The 22,737-nt window shown below is 40.2% G+C and overlaps 2 protein-coding genes across 3 annotated transcripts; one reads left to right on the forward strand and one right to left on the reverse strand.

Moving 5' to 3' along the window:
- Window positions 1-3,773: 3,773 nt before the first annotated feature.
- LOC115198324 (immunoglobulin alpha-2 heavy chain) lies at window positions 3,774-5,978 on the forward strand. Its single transcript, XM_029760215.1, has 6 exons — window positions 3,774-3,857; window positions 4,006-4,374; window positions 4,535-4,885; window positions 4,996-5,124; window positions 5,224-5,273; window positions 5,405-5,978. The coding sequence occupies exons 1-6, from the start codon at window positions 3,818-3,820 to the stop codon at window positions 5,519-5,521; spliced, it is 1,056 nt and encodes a 351-aa protein (XP_029616075.1). The 5' UTR covers window positions 3,774-3,817; the 3' UTR covers window positions 5,522-5,978.
- A 12,135-nt stretch (window positions 5,979-18,113) lies between these two features.
- Window positions 18,114-21,824, reverse strand: LOC115198320 (immunoglobulin alpha-2 heavy chain-like). 2 transcript variants are annotated; one of them, XM_029760212.1, is made up of 6 exons: window positions 21,777-21,824; window positions 21,242-21,598; window positions 19,231-19,581; window positions 18,787-18,903; window positions 18,584-18,633; window positions 18,114-18,423 (listed from the first exon to the last, which is right to left on the reverse strand). In XM_029760212.1, the coding sequence occupies exons 1-6, from the start codon at window positions 21,817-21,819 to the stop codon at window positions 18,292-18,294; spliced, it is 1,050 nt and encodes a 349-aa protein (XP_029616072.1). In that variant the 5' UTR covers window positions 21,820-21,824; the 3' UTR covers window positions 18,114-18,291. The 2 variants fall into 2 exon arrangements, with proteins under 2 accessions (XP_029616072.1, XP_029616071.1); XM_029760211.1 differs by lacking the exon at window positions 21,777-21,824 and having other exon boundaries at window positions 21,242-21,758.
- Between the last annotated feature and the right edge of the window lie 913 nt (window positions 21,825-22,737).

The following is a 22,737-nucleotide window of genomic DNA, read 5'->3' on the forward strand; positions in this document are numbered from 1 at the left end:
TCATCTGATGAAGATCATCAAAGGTTAGTGCTGCATTTAGCTGTGGTTTTGGTTTTTGTGACATTATATGCTAGCTTGAAAAATGGGTGTCTGATTATTTCTGGCTGGGTACTCTGATGACATAATCTAATGTTTTGCTTTCGTTGTAAAGCCTTTTTCAAATCGGACAGTGTGGTTAGATAAAGGAGAGTCTTGTCTTTAAAATGGTGTGAAATAGTCATATGTTTGAGAAATTGAAGTAATAGCATTTCTAAGGTATTTGAATATCGCGCCACGGGATTCCACTGGCTGTTGACTAGGTGGGACGCAGGCGTCCTCTTGCAGGAACTGCTGACACACTCCAGCCACATGAGGTCTAGCATTGTCTTGCATTAGGAGGAACCCAGGGCCAACCGCACCAGCATATGGTCTCACAAGGGGTCTGAGGATCTCATCTCGGTACCTAATGGCAGTCAGGCTACCTCTGGCGAGCACATGGAGGGCTGTGCGGCCTCCCAAAGAAATGCCACCCCACACCATGACTGACCCACCGCCAAACCGGTCATGCTGGAGGATGTTGCAGGCAGCAGAACGTTCTCCACGGCGTCTCCAGACTCTGTCACGTCTGTCACGTGCTCAGTGTGAAGCTGCTTTCATCTGTGAAGAGCACAGGGCGCCAGTGGCGAATTTGCCAATCTTGGTGTTCTCTGGCAAATGCCAAATGTCCTGCACGGTGTTGGGCTGTAGCACAACCCCCACCTGTGGACGTCGGGCCCTCATACCACCCTCATGGAGTCTGTTTCTGACCGTTTGAGCAGACACATGCACATTTGTGGCCTGCTGGAGGTCATTTTGCAGGGCTCTGGCAGTCCTTCTGCTGCTCCTCCTTGCACAAAGGCGGAGGTAGCGGTCCTGCTGCTGGGTTGTTGCCCTCCTACGGCCTCCTCCACGTCTCCTGATGTACTGGCCTGTCTCCTGGTAGCGCCTCCATGCTCTGGACACTACGCTGACAGACACAGCAAACCTTCTTGCCACAGCTCGCATTGATGTGCCATCCTGGATGAGCTGCACTACCTGAGCCACTTGTGTGGGTTGTAGACTCCGTCTCATGCTACCACTAGAGTGAAAACACCGCCAGCATTCAAAAGTGACCAAAACATCAGCCAGGAAGCATAGGAACTGAGAAGTGGTCTGTGGTCCCCACCTGCAGAACCACTCCTTTATTGGGGGTGTCTTGCTAATTGCCTATAATTTCCACCTGTTGTCTATTCCATTTGCACAACAGCATGTGAAATTTATTGTCAATCACTTTTGCTTCCTTAGTGGACAGTTTGATTTCACAGAAGTGTGATTGACTTGGAGTTACATTGTGTTGTTTAAGTGTTCCCTTTATTTTTTTGAGCAGTGTATATATGAATTACAAATCAGCCTTTACTTAAATCTTGTTTCTAGTCTATTGCATAGTTACTATGTGTAATCATTGATGTCCCATGAGCAGGAGTGGTAAACACTGTTGAAGTGTATAGTTGTAATACATACATGCAGACACAACATCATTCAAAGAATGGAGTTTGATACACCTGGTATTGGATATGACTGAAAAAGAATGTCTCACAGAGATTCAAACCTGAAATGCACCTTTATTTGCCAAGGAAGAGTACATGATCAATGAATATATTCAATGTACAAGCTACAATGTGGGGATCTTTTGCGTGGTAATAACTACAGTACATGTATACAGGACTTGCATCCTTGGCACAATAAAGTTATTATATTCTACTCAATCCATATGCTTCATTAATGCCATTCAGACTTGAAGTTGATACAACAACTAGGATAGCTGAGGTTCATAGATAGGTTCTGAACTAATAGTCATAACAAATATTTTAGGGTCCATACACAGATTGGCTACATACTGTTGCTAGCTACACATCCATAGGCATACAGTTATTTTCATCCTCCACTATAAATATAAAATATAAGCAAGGCAAGCTAACACAATTGTACTTTCAATATGCAGTAAATGCTTTAGCTAGCTATATTCTTTAAATCCACTGTTTCACAAAACGACAGCCTGGTTTGCTGGATTTCACAGGAGTCCCTAAAACATTAAACAACACGAATAACAAATTCATTCTCATGTCATAACAATAGCAAGCTAGCTGGCTAATGTTAGCTAGTCAGCTAACTTGCTAAATAGCGATTTTCATAAAATTAACTTTATGACAAAAAAATATGCACAAACATTTGCCTCAACATTAACTTAGATCTCTGTTGTGTGTTAGAGATTTGGTCATTTTTTTATAGGGTGACCCTAAGGGGCAAAGTACCCATCAGTAGACAATTGCATTGTATTGATCACTTCTAAAGACACATGACGAGTTTAGCCAAAATAGCCTTTGTCATTATGTTTTTCTTCCCTTAGTATTTCCTGTCTTGACTTTGCACTAATCACAGCCCCCTATTCCGAAAAGCACCTTATAAGGAGAATATGATTGAGGTCTGAAGTAGAGGAGGGGCCAGTGAGGGTACGCATCACTTCCTGTGGTGTGAGTGACAGTAAGGAGCAGCTCAGTGTAGAGTGAGACCTGCTGAGGTGAACATCACTGGGCTTCTCATAGACTAACACTGTGGGATAAAATGTCCCTTATGCTCTCTCTTTCGCTCTCTCTCTCTCTCTCTCTCTCTGTGTGTCTCTGTCTCTCTCTCTGTGTGGAAGAGTAAATACCTGAGTGATTTGAGGGCGTAGGGGGTCTTTACACACCTCTCTCTCTTCATCTGAACACCAGACCCCTGCCATTCAGTTAGATGTGCAAAGTATGTCAAGAATACATACAACAAGCTAAAATCATTTTCCAAACCCTAAACTGTGCAGGTTTTCTTGAACTATGGGTCCTGAGTTATGAGAATACATCTATAATCACACACTATTTCTGCTTACTTTGGGTCATTGGAGGACGATTTGGGTCATGGGAGGACAGTCAATTTATCACTTGGGTCTCGTGTTGAAAACATTTAACAACCCTAAAGCATATAATTAGAGGACAAAGTGCAGATAAAGATTGAGTGTCTCAATAGTTTTGTCAACTCTTCCTTCATGAAAAAAAAGAAGGTATGGGTAACAAACAAATTAAGCCAACATATATTATTCAATGCTATTGCGCTTACAACTAATATTAGTATATATTGTTGGAGCCTTATGATGAAAACCAACAGCCAGGAATGCAGCTTTTATGCAGTGGTGGGTAAATTGACATTATGGATTACCTTAACCCTTGGGCTGGGCTGGGTTGGGTCGGTAGTATTAGCAGCACCAGAGATCATTCACGGTTTCCTGTCCAAACATCAAAAGAGAAATAATTTCACAAAATGTTTAATTTCTCTAAAAAAGATGCAGGAGTATCAAGCAAATATTTGAGTGTCTTGATCAGGTAACTGAATTGGGGCGGCAGGTAGCCTAGTGGTTAATCCCCGAGCTGACAAGGTACAAATCTGTCATTCTGCCCCTGAACAAGGCAGTTAACCCACTGTTCCTAGGCCGTCATTGAAAATAAGAATTTGTTCTTAACTGACTTGCCTAGTTAATTAAAGGTAAAATAAAAATGTAATTAAATTGCTTAATAATGTCTTCTTAAAAAGTAATTCCCGGGAAGCTCAAACTATGGTAAGCCAGAGGACACATTTCTAAGATTGTAGTCAGCCAATAAAATCTCTCCTTTCAGTGTTCCCTCCTACTGCATGAAAGGTACATGTAAAGTGCCATCATATATAGGGTGCATGTAAAGTGCCCCACTGTCAGACCCACACACTATACAGTGCAGAAGGGACTAATGTTACAATGATGAATAGAGAAGTATTTATGTTTTACATCAACTTGGGTAAGTGTAAGACATTTTAATTGAGTTCCTACATTTATAGTATGTAGTTTGAATATGATAGGTGAAGTAGAATGTTCTGTCTGTAACGAGTGGAAATGGTTTATCCATGTATTTGTCTTTGATCCATTTTGTTTGTTTGCTTTGACAGTTTGTGCTTTTACCAAAACAAACGTAATCCAACCAACCCCTGTGATGGTTACTGAGCTGGGAGGAACTGTGACTCTCACTTGCTTTTGTCCGAATGTGTCGGTGATCAGATTTAATTGGTTCAAGCAGATATTTGGACAGAAACCACTCTACATGGCATCATCTCTTTATGTTGGCCAAGATAGTTATTATTCCACCAACTTTATCAAGGACTTTACTGAGACCAAACGTTTGGGTGTGAGGAGAGGACACTACAGCTGTAACTTGACCATATCCAAGACAGAGCCAGGGGACTCAGCTACATACTATTGTTCCACTACAGACATCTATGAGCTCACATTTGGAGAGGGAACTGTTTTAATTGTCAAAGGTGACTAAATATTTGCTTCTTCAATTTCAAAATGGGTGGCCCTGTATATTGGTATGTTCGTATGACTGCTACGTCAAATGCTAGTTATGAATACATGGCCTTTCATGTATTTCACCAACACATCTTAGTCTTACTTTAGTCTCTCTCTCTCTGTCTTCAGACTCAGAGTCCAACAGCATGTCTGTGCTCCAGCAGCCTGTGTCTGAGTCAGTCCAGCCAGGAGACTCTGTGACTCTGAACTGTACAATACACACTGAGACCTGTGTAGGAGAACACAGTGTCTATTGGTTCAGACGTGGCTCAGGAGAATCCCGTCCAGGAATCATTTACACCCATGGAAACAGGAGTGATCAGTGTGAGAAGAGCTCTGAGGCTGGGTCTCCTACACAGAGCTGTGTCTACAACCTCCCCAAGAGGAACCTCAGCCTCTCTGATGCTGGAAGTTACTACTGTGCTGTGGCCTCATGTGGGGAGATACTGTTTGGGAACGGGACCCAGCTGGACATTGAGGGTATATGATACAGCTTATATTTTATTTTATATCTACTGTATAGTCTACTGTGTAGAACATACACTTACTTGCTATTCTGGTTTCTTCTATTACTGTTTGAATTTCAACAGACCATAGAACAGATCCTCTTGTCTTGGTGTCCTGCCTGGGTGTAGCATTAGGTGTCACGTTCACCTTGATCATTGTCCTGGTTTGCATCATGTATAAGATGAACAAGACAACATGTGTGCAGTGCAGAGGTGAGTTACTATCCCTTGCTACATTGATGTCACCATTTGTTGTTGTTTCAGCAGTGGAAGAAGTAGAAGTATCCTAATCTTTTGTGTCATTCTTTTCAGGACTCGTCTCTCAGACCAGAGGTCCTGCAGTTACCCAGTCAGATGCAGGGGTAAGCAGAAATACTTTTATATTGTTTGAAGTCTATTGTGAAGCCTGTCTTTAACCAACTTCACTATTGTGGGTAAAATAAACTACATTTAAAATATTTGAATGTCAACAATGCTATTTTGTGCTTCACAGGACCAAGATGGAAACAGTCTCCATTACGTAGCTCTGAATCTGAGCAACAAGAAGAACAGGTCTAGAAGACAGAGAGGTCACATGGAGACAGTGGTGTACGCTGGAATTAGACAGTAGAACTGGATGAATGAACCAATGATCCTTTTATACTAGATAACTCTTTAATAACTAGTTCTATCTTCATTAACTCTATCTATGAATGCATAAGCAGTCAAATGTGATGAAAACAGTGGTCATAGCTTTTTTGTTATTCAAAGTTGAAATAATAGAATGCATTGCTTCTCTGACAAACATTTTTTTTTAAATAATAATAATAATAATAATTAGGGGGGTGCTTATATTTGTCTTAGTACACAAGTGTGTAATGGAAATGTTATTTTGTTACTAACCCCAACTCCCCCTGAGACACCCGCAGGGAGTGGGTTCACAGCCACTTATGGTTAAGTGCCATGCTCAAGGGCACAGCGACAGATTATTATTATTTTTATTGTATTTGTTGTGCCCATTTTAGCAACAGTAAACTAGTTGCTTGTGGTAAAGAAAAATAAAGTGTTTCCAACTGTTTGAATTTGAATCAGGTGAACTCAATGCATACTATGATGATATGGCGCGTTGTACGGACGGATGCTCTTAACTGTCTCAGACATTATGGTCTGTTTACAAAGCTTTGTGGTGAAGGTGGTGGTGTTGCAGTAACTTTCCACTGATGGAAACTAACCTCTTATAGACATTTAACACAGGAAGACTGACCTGCACCCACACTACTCTCTACTTTGTCCCTTAGGGCCCTGTTATTGTTCACACCCTTTGGAGTGAAACAGCACCTTAGTGCAACAAGGACCTCTCAACACAAATGTGTAGGTCAAAGTTTACTTAGTTATGTGAAGTCTAGCAGTACCACATCATGTTACGGTAAATGATTTAGGCCTCTTGCAATAGATCTACTCATAGTGAAAGTTGCACAACAGCCAGCACCACAGAATGAGGACAGGCTTTAGTCAGGCCTCATTCTGTTGTAGTGTTATTTTTTAAATGATGTCTTCTGCCTACTTATTGCATGTGACACACCCCCTCACATACACAGCAACCTATTTAAAGGTAAGCTTTGTTCTGCTATGAACAAAACACGAGGTTGTAACTAGCTACACTTTGGTGAGGCCTGCTGGACTTTTGCGCAGGACCATCTCTTTCTCTCTCTCTCTCTCTCTCTCTCTCTGAGTCTCTCTCTCTCTCTTTATCTTTCTCCTTCATTCTCTGAGTCTCTCTCTCTTTATCTTTCTCCTTCATTCTCTGAGTCTCTCTCTCTCTTTATCTTTCTCCTTCATTCTCTGAGTCTCTCTCTCTCTATCTGTCTCCTTCATTCACTGAGTCTCTCTCTCTCTTTATCTTTCTCCTTCATTCTCTCTCTCTCTCTATCGTTCTCCTTCATTCTCTGAGTCTCTCTCTCTCTCTCTCTATCTTTCTCCTTCATTCTCAGAATCTCTCTCTCTCTCTCTCTTTCTCTCTATGTGGTTTCCAGCAGGATGTCTCAGTGGTGTCAGTCAGTTGTATCACATACTCTATACTTGCTCTTCAAGTTGTCCATTTTAGCAACAGTAGACCACTATTTTCAATGAGGCAGCTTGATATCTGTATATATATTCAACTGAACTGTCTATTGGGTCATTTGACCTAGACTTCTGAAGTACTTTGCCCCACACACATGACAGTTTTAAGTGTGATGTAAAATATCATCATCATCATCTGGGACAAGAAGAAAGAGCCTCCTCATATTTATATGATGGGAGGGCTTATATCTGTCCATACATTGGAGAATAAATTGTGTATGAGATATTGTAGACCGTATGAGCTGTATTTATGTCTTATAAAGGATAAATACACAGTCACATTCAGTAAAAAAAAGTGCAATTAACAGAGTCATTCAAACTTGCAATGTGATAAAGTTGTGCAACACATGTTCAAGCTGTACAACAACTTGAATGTACAGCGTTTGTTGCATTCATGAGCCAATCAAATTTGAACATCCAGATCAGATGGTACCGGAGATCAACCAATGAAAGCAAACACAAGTTTCCTTTCTCTTCTGTAGAGAGAATGCATTTCACACAGGTCAATATCATCACTTGAAGGAACAAGCAAGATGGACCAACTCTTCATCTTTCTTTTCATCTGGAAAGATTGTAAGTAACATCTAGCTCAATTTACTAATCTTATAACTGTTAAACATACATTACAGGTTCTTTACTATATTTGGTACATGTGTTTGCAACATTGTACATGTATTATTTTAATTCAGGTACATCTAAAATACTAATCATTGTTCAGCCTGCTTCTTTCCAGGAGGCAATGTGGCTATTGATTTCCACATGACCAGTGAGAACATGAACTACATGATGTGGTACAAACTCACCACCAGCACTGTGCTTCAATACATTGCTAAATCGTCAAAGTACGAGAGTGATGTGCAATTCTACAACGAATTTGATGATGGGTGATTCTCTGTGTTGGCTGGCAAAAACACATTTCACCTCAACATTTCTGCCACATGGCAAGAGGACCTTGGGACCTACAATTGTGGGAAGATTTTCTTGAATCATATGCTGTTTGCTGATGGAATCTTGTTAATGCTGACAGGTGAAAATATAACAAAATACTTTATTTTGTTTATATACACCACCGTTCAAAAGTTTGGGGTCACTTAGAAATGTCCTTATTTTTGAAAGAAAAGCACATTTTCTGTCCATTAAAATAACATCAAATTGATCAGAAATACAGTTTAGACTGCTAATGTTGCAAATGACTGCTGTAGCTGAAAACGGCAGATTTTTTATGGAATATCTACATCGGTGTACAGAGGCCCATTATCAGCAACCATCACTCCTGTGTTCCAATGGCACGTTGTGTTAGCTAATCCAAGTTTTTCATTTTAAAAGGATAATTGATAATTACAAACCGTTTTGCAATCATGCTAGCACAGCTGAAAACTGTTGTCCTGATTAAAGAAGCAATAAAACTGGCCTTCTATAGACTAGTTGAGTATCTGGAGCATCAGCATTTGTTGGTTACAGGCTCAAAATGGCCAGAAACAAAGTATTTTCCTCTGAAACTCGTCAGTCTATTCTATTCTGAGAAATGAAGGCTATTCCGTCCGAGAAATTGCCAAGAAACTGAAGATCTCGTACAACGCTGTGTACTACTCCCTTCACAGAATAGTTCAAACTGGCTCTAACCAGAATAGAAAGAGGAGTGGGAGGCCCTGGTGCACAACTGAGCAAGAGGACTAGTACATTAGAGTGTCTAGTTTGAGAAACAGACGCCTCACATGTTCTCAACTGGCAGCTTCGTTAAATAGTACCTGCAAAACACCAGTCTCAATGTCTTTCAATTCTGGTTAGAGCCAGTTTGCGCTGTTCTGTTCTCTATGCAATGTACATTCGTAAAGATCAATTAAATGCCCAATAAATAAGCATTGCTGATAGATTGTCATAAAAAATAATAGCTGGCCTTCCTCTATTTCTGTGAGGACAGACGCCGGGGACAAGAAGCAGGTACAGGGAGTGAACATTTAATGAATAATGAACATGAAACAGAACAGGAACTGAATACGGACAGCGTCTGGACAGGGGAAACGGAAATGACAACAATGCTGATACAGGGAACACACAGGGAAGCACACAGAAAGAGGGAAGGCAATCAACAAATTAAAGGAGTCCAGGTGAGTCCAATGACGCCCTGCTGCGTGTGCTGGTGACCGGTGATGAAGCACAGGTGCGCGTAAAGATAGTGACAGGTGTGTGTAATGAAGGCAGTCTGGCGCCCTTGAGTGCCAGAGAGGGAGAGCGGGAGCAGGCGTGACAATTTCAATATCTTTGAAGGGAGGACAGATGGCCAAACGTCAGGGCAATCAGATAAATGTGTCAACATTAAATAAATACAGTATATATATATTTTTTTTTACAAGAAACTGCCATTTAACTTTCCTTACAGCTAATATTCAGTTTGTTTGTGCATTTCATTATATTAAGCTTTCTTGGAAGTAATAGGTCACTGTACTAGGTGTCGCCTTCTGATCTTTGTGATCTTTGTTCTTTTTTTCCATGGAACTTCTGCCTGTAACTGTTCCACTGACTGTCAGGTCATTGTAGTGGGTGTACAGTCTGAACAGTCATGTCTTTTGTAGAGTGTTTTCTTCCACAGGAGAATAGAACCATTATATAGTAGATCATGCTGTTATCATAATGTACAGTGCCTTGCAAAAGTATTCATCCCCCTAGGTGTTTCCCCTATTTTGTTGCATTACAACCTGTAATTTAAATACATTTTTATTTGGATTTCATGTAATGGACACACACAAAATAGTCCAAATTGGTGAAGTGAAATGAAAAAAATTACTTGTTTCAAAAAATGTAAAACAAAAAAGTGGTTCGTGCTTATGTATCACCCTCTTTGCTATGAAGCCCCTAAATAAGATCTGGTGCAACCAATTACCTTCAGAAGTCACATAATTAGTTAAATAAAGTCCACCTGTGTGCAATCTAAGTGTTACATGATCTGTCACATGATCTCAGTATATATACGCCTGTTCTGAAAGGCCCCAGAGTCTGCAACACCACTAAGCAAGGGGCACCACCAAGCAAGCGGTACCATGAAGAACAAGGAGCTCTCCAAACAGGTCAGGGACAAAGTTGTGGAGAAGTACAAATCAGGGTTGGGTTATAACAAAAAATCTGAAACTTTGAACATCCCACGGAGCACCATTAAATCCATTATTAAAAAATTGGAAGAATATGGCACCACAACAAACCTGCCAAAAGAGGGCCGCCCACCAAAACTCACAGACCAGGCAAGGAGGGCATTAATCAGAGAGGCAACAAAGAGACCAAAGATAACCCTGAAGGAGCTGCAAAGCTCCACAGCGGAGATTGGAGTATCTGTCCATAGGATCACTTTAAGCTGTACACTCCACAGAGATGGACTTTACGGAAGGGTAGCCAGACTCCCCAAACATATGGAAGAAGGTACTCTGGTCAGATGAGACTAGAATGTAGTTTTTTGGCCATCAAGAAAAACGCTATATCGTTGCGCAAACCCAACACCTCTCATCAACCTGAGAATACCATCCCCACAGTGAAGCATGGTGGTGGCAGCATCATGCTGTGGGGATGTCTTTCATTGGCAGAGACTAGGAAACTGGTCAGAATTGAAGTGATGATGGATGCCGCTAAATTCAGGGAAATTCTGGACTTCCCTGGTCTAGGTGGCATTGTTTAACTTCACTGGGCTTGCGTCCCACCCTAGTCAACAGCCAGTGGAATCGCGTGGCGCGAAATACAAATACCTCAAATATGCTATAACTTCAGTTTCTCAAACATATGACTATTTTACAACATTTTAAAGACAAGACTCTCATTAACCTGTTTGGGATAGGGGGCAGTATTTTCACGGCCGGATAAAAAACGTACCCGATTTAATCTGGTTACTACTCCTGCCAAGATACTTTAATATGCATATAGTTAGTAGATTTGGATAGAAAACACTCTAAAGTTTCTAAAACTGTTTGAATGGTGTCTGTGAGTATAACAGAACTCATATAGTAGTCCAAAACCTGAGAAGATTCCATACAGGAAGTGCCCTGTCTGACAATTTGTTCTCCTTCTAGGGCATCTCTATCAAAAATACAGCATCTCTGCTGTAACGTCACATTTTCTAAGGCTTCCATTGTCTCTCTGAAGGCACCAGAAAGTGGAATGACGTCTCTGCAGTCTCTGGGCAAAAAACATCAGGAGTTTTTGTGAGTGGTCAAGCAGGGAACAATGACACTGGAGTGCGCGTGCACGAGATGACTCCATGTTTTTCTTTCAGTCTATGAATGAAAATAACGTCACCCGGTTGGAATATTATCGCTATTTTACGAGAAAAATAGCATAAAAATGTATTTTAACCCCTGTGCGGCCTCGGACATCCAGCAAAAAATCCTATCACCATTAGCATAACAAAATGTAGCTCTCAACAAGAGAGCCAATAAGATTCGAGGGGGACGAGCCGGCGTCATAATGGTGATGGCCCTCCTCATGTGACCAATTTCAACAGCGTCTCATTCATTTAGTTTTAACAGTAGGAGACTCAAACCACTTTGTAAAGACTGGGGACATCTAGTGGAAGCAATAGGAAGTGCTCAATGAACCTTTGCTCACGGTGTGATTTATAGGCAACGAGATGAAGTTGAGTCCGCAATTCAGAATTCCACTTCCTGTTTCGATCTGTCTCGGGGTTTTGACTGCCATATGAGTTCTGTTATACTCACAGACACCATTCAAACAGTTTTAGAAACTTTAGGGTGTTTTCTATCCACAAGTATTAATTATATGCATATCCTAGCTTCTGAGTTTGAGTAGGAGGCCATTTAAAATGGGCACGATTTTTTTTCAAAAATTGCTGTAGCGCTCCCTATCCTAGGGGAACGCCAAGAGGTTAAACAGCGTTTGACATGCTTCGAAGTACAGTAATTAAATATTTTGACATTTTTTGTCACGAAACGCGCCGGCGCGTCACCCTTCGGATAGTTACCTGAACGCAAGAACAAAACGGAGCTATTTGGATATAACTATGGATTATTTCGAACCAAAACAACATTTGTTGTTGAAGTAGAAGTCCTGGGAGTGCATTCTGACGAAGAACAGCAAAGGTAATCCAATTTTTCTTATAGTAAATCTGAGTTTGGTGAGTGCCAAACTTGGTGGGTGTCAAATTAGCTAGCCGTGATGGCCGGGCTATCTACTCAGAATATTGCAAAATGTGCTTTCACCGAAAAGCTATTTTAAAATTGGACACCGCGATTGCTTAAAGGAGTTCTGTATCTATAATTCTTAAAATAATTGTTATCTTTTTTGTCAACGTTTATCGTGAGTAATTTAGTAAATTCACCGGAAGTTTTCGGTGGGTATGCTAGTTCTGAACATCACATGCTAATGTAAAAAGCTGTTTTTTGATATAAATATGAACTTGATTGAACAAACATGCATGTATTGTATAACATAATGTCCTAGGAGTGTCATCTGATGAAGATCATCAAAGGTTAGTGCTACATTTAGCTGTGGTTTTGGTTTTTGTGACATATATGCTAGCTTGAAAAATGGGTGTGTGATTATTTCTGGCAGGGTACTCTCCTGACATAATCTAATGTTTTGCTTTCGCTATAAAGCCTTTTTGAAATCGGACAATGTGGATAGATAAAGGAGAGTCTTATCTTTCAAATGGTGTAAAATAGTCATATGTTTGAGAAATTGAAATTATAGCCTTTTTAAGGTTTTTCGTATTTCGCGCCAGGCGCTACCATTGGATATTGTCCATAAGAGGTTAATTAAGGGCATGAGACTGTTAAATAGTCACCACTAGCCGGCCCCCGACCAGTACCCTGCCCTGAACTTTAGTCACTGTCACTAGACGGCTACCAACAGGTTACTCTACCATGCACCTTAGAGGCTGCTGCCCTACAGTACGTACCTAGTCATGGAACACTGCTCACTTTATTAATGGAACACTGGTCATTTTAAGTTATGTTCACTTACTGTTTTACCCACTTCATATGTACCGTGCATTCTGAAAGTATTCAGACCCCTTGACTTTTTTTGATACGTTACAGCCTTATTCTAAAATTGATTCAATAAAAAGCTACAAACAATACCCCATAATGACATTGCGAAAACCAAAAAAAGAAGAGGAAAAAGAAATACCTTACTTACATAAGCATTCAGACCCTTTGCTATGAGACTCGGAATTGAGCTCAGGTGCATCCTGTTTCCATTGATCATCCTTGAGATGTTTCTACGACTTGATTGGATTTGGAAAGGCACACACCTGTCTATATAAGGTCCCACAGTTGACAGTACATGTCAGAGCAAAAACAAAGCCATGAGATCGAAAGAAATGTCTGTAGAGCTCCGAGACAGGATTGTATCAAGGCACAGACCAGGGGAAGGTTACCAAAAACATTTCTTCAGAATTGAAGGTCCCCAAGAACACAGTGGCCTCCATCATCCTTAAATGGAAGAATTTTGGAACCACCAAGACTCTTCCTGGAGCTGGCCGCCCGTCCCAACTGAGCAATCGTGGAGAAGGGCCTTGGTCAGCGAGGTGACCAATAGCCCGATGGTCACTCTGACAGAGCTCCAGAGTTCCTCTGTGGATATGGGAGAACCTTCCAGAAGGACAACCATCTCTGCAGCACTCCACCAATCAAGCCTTTATTGTAGAGTGGCCAGACGGAAGCCACTCCTCAGTAAATTGGAGTTTGCCAAAAGGCCCCTAAAGGACTCTCAGACCATGAGAAACAAGATTCTCTGGTCTGATGAAACCAAGATTGAACTCTTTGGCCTGAATGCAAGTGTCACGTCTGAAACCAGGCACCATCCCTACAGTCAAGCATGGTGGTGTCAGCGTCATGCTGTGGGTATATTTTTCAGCTGCAGGAATTGAGAAACTAGTCAGGATTGAGGGAAGGATGAATGGAGCAAAGTACAGAGAGATCCTTGATGAAAACATGCTCCAGAGCGCTCAGGATGTCAAACTGGGGTTCACCTTCCAACAGAACAACAACCCTAAACACACAGCCAAGGCAACGCAGGAGTGGCTTCGGGACAAGTCTCTGAATGTCTTTGAGTGGCCCAGCCAGAGCCCAGACTTGATTGAATATCTCTGGAGAGACCTGAAAATAGCTGTGCAGTGACACTCCCCGTCCAACCTCACAGAGCTTGAGAGGATCTGCAGAGAAGAATGGGAGAAACTACCAAAAGACAGGTGTGCCAAGTTTGTAGAATCATACCCAAGAAAACTTGAAGCTGTAATCGCTGTCAAAGGTGCTTCAACAAAGTACTGAGTAAATAGTCTGAATACTTGTGTAAATGTGATATTTCAGTCTTACATTTTTTATAAATTTGAAAAACATTCCACAAACCTGTTTTTGCTGTGTCATTATGGGGTATTGTGTGTAGATTGATGAGGAAAAAACAACAATTTAATCAATTTTAGAATAAGGCTGTAACGTAACAAAATGTGGAAAAAGTCAAGGCGTCTGAACACTTTCCGAATGCACTGTATACTGTATACTAGTCAAGGCCTATCCTAATGAACTATTGCTGGAGATATACTATTCTTCCGGTATACTACATATTCTATCCATATACTGTCCATATTGTCTATACATCCCATCATATATACATATTTATACTCCGCAATCCGACATTAATCGTCCCAATATTTCTATATTTCTTAATTCCATTATTTTACTTTGTAGATTTGTGTGTATTGTTGTGTATTGTTAAATATTACTGCACTGAAGGAGCTAGGAAGACAAACATTTCTCTACACCCGCAATAACATCTGCTAAATAGTCCAAGTGGTACCGGAGCATCAAGTCTAGGTCCAAGAGGCTTCTAAACAGCTTCGACCCCCAAGCCATAAGACTCCTGAACATCTAGTCAAATGGCTACCCAGCATATTTGCATTGCCCCCCCCCCCTCTTCTCCACACCACTGCCACTCTCTTTTGTCATCTATGCATAGTCGCTTTAATAACTCTACCAACATGTACATACTACCTCAACTAACTGTTGCCCCCACACATTGACTCTGTACCGGCACCTCCCTGTATATATTGTTATTTTTTAACTGCTGATCTTTAATTACTTGTGACTTTTATCTCTTATTCTTATCCTTATTTTTTTTAAACTGCACTGTTGGTTAGGGGCTCGTAAGTAAGCATTTCACATTTCACTGTTGTTTTCGGCACAAGTGAAGACTAATAAAATGTTATTTTATTTTATTTGATAAATATATGTATGCGACCAATAACATTTGATTTGAACCTAATGTAACTAATACACATGACACACTTTATCCACTCTATATAACTCTCTGTTTGGTGTGGTTCTCATAGGAGGCAATCTATCAGAAGGAGGATCCTCCTCTATTGGTCTCCTTACAGAGAACCCTGCAGTAGTCCTAGAACACTTGTCTGATTGAGAACGTACTAGTTCTCCCATGACATCATCCTAAAATGGCCCTTCCCCTGATCCCATAGCTATAGAATAGATGGTTCTGTATTACACATGACATGAGATGCTTAACTTGGAGAGTTCAAATAGAGTTCATTACCAGTTCTTTGCAGTTTGTTACTGATTTCAGATAACTATATATATGCGAGTAACTTCATAAAGAACTGGTTTGTTGTGACTGCAAGCAGTCAGTAGCAACATGAACAACAGTAACAAATGTGAAAACAACAGATTGACATCCTGCTAAAAACCACAGAGACACAGATAGCAGGTAGGAGGGTCCTGTGTGTACAAGGCCAGCAGGCCTGACCAAAGCCTAGATAAGGCCTCGTACATAGAGCAGACCGCAAGTACCTGTGATCTTGTTAGCTGTGTGTGGGTGTCACGCTATCAACACGTCTAAAAGAAGGTCAAGACATTTCATTGGAGATATGACTTGAAAAAATAGGTTGTGTGCCTTACTCATGCAAAGACTGCGTGGAACTCAATTACAAAACTACACACTCCAACAAATGAGTCATTGTCTTCATCATACAAATCACTCTACTACCTGTTTCATTTTGAGTGATTGTTGCTCCTTGTTACTAAGCTACACATTATTATAACTATGTTGAGGTTAGTAGTAATTTACATTTTTGGCATAAGTTTGACTGCTATTCCGGCTAGACATATGAACTATCACAGAAAAGCACGCTGTTAATGATACGTCATCAAATTTGTGGACATTTTGAACACTTCTACAAGTTGCTGCCAACTCTACTGTTGAGGCAGTTATGGGGACTTCCATGTTTACTGCCGCTCCCTGTTGAAAAAGAAATGGATTGCAGTTCTGCAAGGGGCACTTATACATATTCACATTTTGTCAATAGTTTGTGAAAACTGCTCAGTTACTACGGGAACATTGTCATATTTGAAATGAGTCTCTCAACCATATCAATTCTGTTCAAAGTATATTCCTCTAAGAAGTTTATTTTTAGTTTACTTATCTCATGGAGCAGTGGAGATTCCTCAGTGGAGGAAGGGGATGACCATCCAACTCAGTGGATTTCATAAAAATAAAAACATTTAAAAAGTTATAATTTTTAGATAAAACTATACTAAATATAATCACATGTCACCAAATAATTGATTAAAACATAGTATTTTGCGAAGAAGGTCTACAGTAGCTTCAACAGCACTCAGTAGGGTAACACCATGGTGTAGCTGGTGGACAGCTAGCTTCCGTCCTCCTCTGGGTACATTTACTTCAATACAAAACCTAGGAGGCTCATGGTTCTCACCCCCATCCATAGACTTACACAGTATTTACAATAACTTCCGGAGGATGTCCTCCAACCTATCAGAGCTCTTGCAGCATGAACTGACATGTTGTCCAACCAATCAAAGGATCAGAGAATGAATCTAGTACTGAAAGCATAAGCTACAGCTAGCTAGCACTGCAGTGCATAAAATCTGGTGAGTAGTTGACTCAAAGAGAGAAAGACAAGAGTTTAACAGTTTTGAACAAATACATTTCTTCCAAAATGAAGGATTTTTTCCCCCTTCACTTTTCAGTTTCACTTACATAGCTAGCAAATGCAACTAGCTAGTTTAGCCTACTGATACACCCTGCTCAAACAGCGGGATGCTATGTTAGCTAGCTGGCTATGACTATCCAATACAATACTGGAACTCTTCCAATCTTCCAAGTCAAGGTAAGCTTTTGGTTTTGGTAACTGCTTACTGACTGTACACTAACGTTACTCCATGATTGTAGAAAGTTTACTAACGCGTTAATTCTATTAGCTATGCTGACTATGGTGTTACTTTAGCTAATAACGATGTAGGCTGTGTGTAGCAGTTTGGCTTGGAAAGGTTTTTTCCCCTTGTCACATACAGCTGATGTGTTGTGCATTGAAGTCCACAAGCAATTCTGTTGAAAAATGTTTCTTAAATGGTAGCAAACAGAACAAAAAGGGGATTAACATACTTTAATATGTCCAATAGAAACTCTCATTTGCAACTGTTGGACTAATGATTTTCTCCTTGTTCAGCTAGATGAAGGCAAGAGTGTGCAAGGCGTATTGAATGTCACTGTCTGTCCATGGGTCACTGTCCATCACCTCAAATTTGTCTCTCAATCTGTGCGCACCTACGTTGTAAACTTTCATTCATAGGCTAGGTTGTAGCAACCTCATGATGGGTATAGGGACAATTTGAGTACCATGTAATTGCCTAAACCAATCGCTGTTACATTGAACTGGGTGAATGACAGTCATCCAATATGCTGTAATAGAAGTAAGGCCATGCTCATGAAAAAAAAGTCTGAACGCCACTGTCATGGAGAGGCAGAATTGTGTTCTTAGTGAAATGGATCTTTGTTGTTTGGATGCACAGAGGTGTGTAAAGAGAGAGTGTGGTTAGGATTAACGGTCATTGCTGGGGGTTAGAGTTGAGTTTACGTGAGTGGAAAATCTATTCAGGGCAGTCAGAACACCACAGAGAGCTGCGATACAGGATACAGCTAAAAGAAGACAGTTTGAGAGGCTAAAACACCAGCAATAGATACATATTTACAGTTAATATGCAACTAACCATATTTTTACATTGAGCATAGGCTTGAGATGGTTGTTGCACGCTGAATCTGTAACGACAAAAATATGAATGCTAATCAAGCAATTCCTCTTTATGAAAGCAGTTTAATGTTTTATTTGATCAAAATTGAACAACAGTGTCAATGTAAAAATGAGCTTGGCAGATTACAAGTCATTATAACACACTGAAAAACCCCTAATTATGCATACAGTGTAGAACATACAAAATCAATTCAGGTTATTAAAGAGGAAAACTTCACGTTTCAGTCCATGTTTTGGAGTCTCACAACAGAGTACACAGTGTCTGTCTCCATGGCGCTCCTATGTCTCCCGGCCTTTGGTTTCTGGTGGACGACGTTCAGAGCGGCGTAATGGAGAGTATCAGGCTCTTGATCCTAAGAGGAATAACAAAAATGAAAATCCAATATTTGGTATTAGACTAAACATTGTGGTATTGTGAAAGAAAACTTCTAATAAAATGTATATTTTCATATTTTGATTGAAGGAAAAACACATTGATTCAGCAACAGCTAAACAAGTGTTAGGTCAGGTTACCTGGTTATCATGACTGGGGACTGTTGGAGCACATGGCTGAGGGTGCGTTCCTTTTAATCAAACACATTAATCAATATAATCATTATCATCATCATCCTACAATGAAGAGACTTTATGACCAATTTTGACCAAAACATTTCAACTAATGTAACTGTACCAACAATTGATAAGCATACTGTATCTTGCACAATAATATTGCTTACCTATGCACTTGCTCATCTTGTACAAAACACAAGTAAGGACAATGATGAGGAGGACACACAGACCCAACGCTACACCAAGGCAATACATGAACAGAAGATGGTCCTCCTTACAACCATCTGTGAAATATCAAATAGGGATCAAGACACTGAGACACTGAGGAATAAAGCTATGACAATGTTAGAGACACCAACAAGACTCGGCCTGATCTGAGAGTCAAACTTTCTTCTCTCATATGCAAAGATATCTGAAGGATATAGGAAAACAATGATATCTGAATGGTATAGAAAAACAAAAGATATCTGAATGATGTAGAAAAACAAAATATATCTGAATGATACAGAAAACAAAGATTTCTGTATGAAAGAGAAAAACAAAAGTAACTGAATGACACCTTGCCTGCAATCTAGATTATAACAAAACACAATGTCAGAAGTATCACTTACGGTCAATGTCCAGCTGGGTCCCGTTCCCAAACAGTATCTCCCCACATGAGGCCACAGCACAGTAGTAAGTCCCAGCATCAGAGAGGCTGAGGTTTCTCTTGGGGAAGTTGTAGACACAGCTCTGTGTAGGAGACCCAGCCTCAGAGCTCTTCTCACACTGATCACTCCTGTCTCCATGGGTGTAAATGATTCCTGGAAGGGATTCTCCTGAGCCATGTCTGAACCAATAGACACTGTGTTCTCCTGCACAGGTCTCAGTGTGTATTGTACAGTTCAGAGTCACAGAGTCTCCTGGCTGGACTGATTTAGACACAGACTGATGTACAACTGTCTTACTGTTGGACTCTGAACCTGAAAATAAGTAAATATTTTTTATTTTTGTTATTATTTTACATTTTTTTACCCCTTTTTCTCCCCAATTCCGTGATATCCAATTGGTAGTTACAGTATTGTCCCATCGTTCCATAGAGGGGTAGGCCATAACAGTTTGTAGGCCAAACCGATCGAACACTACAGACAATTTTGTGAGAAGACGGATTTTCAGAATGTCTCATGGTCTGACAAACACCGCTCTAGCTCTGTCACCTTTCACCGCAGATGCGGAAGAGCAAGATAGGCAGTTGCAGTGGATTGAGACTCATCCAATGCAAAAAAACAGATATCTCTAGCATAAACTGAAGGATTTGTATGTTTTGTTTGTCTATTAGGCTAATTAGAGGACATCAACCTTTTATGTACGTTTGATTGTTACAATAATTCAATTTCCTTTAGCTATTATTCTACACTCTTTGTGTATAATCTAAGATTTTTAACTATCTGAAAATAAGAATTCTCTCTGTACCTTTTACAATGAGAATGGTTCCTTCTCCAAATTCTACCTTGTTTCAGTAAGAGCTCCCACAGTAGTATAAGGCTTAATCAGAGAGTTCTATGTCTGAGATCCTTAGGTGATTTTTTTCCTTTGTCACTTTCCACAGAGAAGCGAGGGTTACCTAAAAATTATTTTACATTTTTTTTACCCCTTTTTCTCCCCAATTCCGTGATATCCAATTGGTAGTTACAGCATTGTCCCATTGCTGCAACTCCCGTTCGGACTCGGGAGAGGCGTAAATCGAGAGCCGTGCGTCCTCCGAAACACGATCCCGCCAGGCCGCACGGCTTCTTGGCACAATGCCGATGTCAGTAAATCCTTTGAATATCCAAAACATCCCTACCTAACATTTGTTGAATAATGATAGAATCTCATTATGACAATACTTAACCCATAAGAAGACATTTTTTTACAACCCCTTTCTTTTTTTTACTAAAGTGTCTAAGCCCTGTCTAAGTCGGGGGAGGGGGTGGGGGATTCTACTAAGCTAAACGGAATTGTTTTAAGAAGGTTATACCAAGGATCATGTTGCTATTTGATTTTTAATTTTAAGACCCCTTGAAGTATCCCACAAAATATATGAAACATTTTTATTTGATTGAAAATTGTACTTGGCTTTACTGCTATTAGCACATACAAACACATTGAATAACATATTCACTACATGGAACAACATATAGTCCCCCCCCACAAAGATCATAAGGAAGTTTGCTCTGAAGTGTCTGTCCTCTGTCTGAGAGATATAATATATATATATATTTTTTAAACGTATTTAACCCCTTATTTTTGGCAGTAAACAGTCTCCATATATACCTCCATGCACTAGACTGCACTAGATTTTGTGAGAAGACGGATTTTCGTGAATTGTCTCATGGTCTGACAAACACAGCTCTAGCTCTGTCACTTTTCACTGCAGATGCGGAAGAGTGAGATAGACAGTTGCAGTGGTTTGAGACTCACCAAATGCAAAACAGATATCTCTAGCTTAAACTGAAGGATTTCTGTGTTTCTTGTGTGTATTATACTTATTAGATTAGACATTTGATTGTCACAATAATTCAATTTCCTTTAGCTATTATTCTACACTCTGTGTATAATGTAAGATTTTTAACTATCTGAAAATAAGAATTCTCTCTGTACCTTTCACAATGAGAATGGTTCCTTCTCCAAACTCCAGCTTGTTTCCATAAGAGCTCCCACAGTAGTATAAAGCTGAATCAGAGAGTTCCATGTCTGAGATTCTGAGGTAAATTTTTCCTTCGTCACTTTCCACTGAGAAGCGAGGGTTACCTTTAAATTCATGGTAGAATGTAGCGCCACTATCATACTTCAAAAAAAATGTTGACATGACGCGAGGAATATTTCCAAAGGGTTGCTTGTACCAGGAGAATGTTACTGCCATGTCACCTTCATAGAAACAGTGCAAAGTCAATGTGTCTCCAACATTGGGTGATATGAGACGAATGGCTGAGGATTGTGCTACAGCTGGAACATGATCTATAACACACACAACAACAACATGAATTGCTTTGCTACTCACATATATTAGACAGCACATACTTAAAAATGTTATCATTCTAGGTGGATTGCCTGAAATCGACTGTAATATCAGTACCCAATAAAACATGTTATGGTACACATCACACAAGCAGAGAAATAAAACAATTTGACTTACCCATTTGTTTAAGGAGGAGAAATATCACACACAGTGTGATCATCTTTGAAGGTATCACCTTGAGTGGAAAAAGTCTAGCCATGTGTACAACACTTCAACAATGGGGTTATTGCTGATTGGTCGAACTGGACGCGTCATTTTTGTTTACGCCTCATTCAGACAACCTTTGATCTTGTATTGTACCCTGACTCCTGAATGGTCGTGCAAGAAATTGTGGTTTGTATTTCTCCAATTCACTCTGGTCAGACCTTTGTGAAAATTTTATTTTCTATTTGTTTACCATTTGTGTTCTCAGTCACTTTTTTTTAGGTGCATTTGATGTAGGCTATCTTGTCTCCATTGCACTAGTTAAGATAAATCAAGAGCCCCTAAAGATAACATATACTCTTTTGACCATATCATTTAATCAGATGACAGGATAAAACAAATCAATTGTATGGCAGTCTCATTCCCTATCATTCACAGAAACATCCACTGCATCACTGATTGGAAACCTCAGCCAATCACTCTCTGGTGAATGTTGTTCTCATAGGAGGGAATCTATCAAAAGGAGGTTCCTCCACTTTTGGTTTTCTTCCAGAGGACCCTGCAGTAGACTTTGTGCTTCACAATAAATGTCTGATTGGGAATGTACTGAAAATTCTCCCATGACATCATCAGTAACTTGTCCCTCCCCCTGGACTGAGATTGTTAACTCAGAAGGTTCAAACAGAGTTCATTAGCAGGTCCTTGTGGTTTGGAACTGACTTCAGATAACTATAAACATATCAGAGTAGATTTACGGCTGCAAATTGTCAGTGGCAACAAGTAAAGATTGTAAGAACAACAAACTTACATCAAATAGACATCCTGCTGAAAACCACAAGGAGACACAGAGTGTAGGTAGCAGGGTAGATACGGCCTCATCTTGCTTAGAGCGGACCACAGTGTACCTGTGAACTGGTTCTCTGTGTGTAGGTGG

The sequence above is a fragment of the Salmo trutta genome, chromosome 8, assembly GCF_901001165.1.
Source record: "Salmo trutta chromosome 8, fSalTru1.1, whole genome shotgun sequence".
NCBI classification, from domain to species: Eukaryota; Metazoa; Chordata; class Actinopteri; order Salmoniformes; family Salmonidae; genus Salmo; species Salmo trutta.

Excerpts from the sequence above, each read along its gene's own strand:
- LOC115198320 (XM_029760211.1), bottom strand. The coding sequence starts at position 21,728 with ATGTTTTATTGGGTACTGATATTACAGTCGATTTCAGGCAATCCACCT. Across the intron at positions 19,582-21,241 it reads AACCATTCTCATTGTGAAAG|GTTCAGAGTCCAACAGTAAG; the intron begins GTACAGAGAGAA and ends ACTTATTTTCAG. Across the intron at positions 18,634-18,786 it reads CAAGATGAGCAAGTGCATAG|GAACGCACCCTCAGCCATGT; the intron begins GTAAGCAATATT and ends TTTGATTAAAAG.
- LOC115198324 (XM_029760215.1), top strand. The coding sequence starts at position 3,818 with ATGATGAATAGAGAAGTATTTATGTTTTACATCAACTTGG. Across the intron at positions 4,375-4,534 it reads AACTGTTTTAATTGTCAAAG|ACTCAGAGTCCAACAGCATG; the intron begins GTGACTAAATAT and ends CTCTGTCTTCAG. Across the intron at positions 5,274-5,404 it reads TTACCCAGTCAGATGCAGGG|GACCAAGATGGAAACAGTCT; the intron begins GTAAGCAGAAAT and ends TGTGCTTCACAG.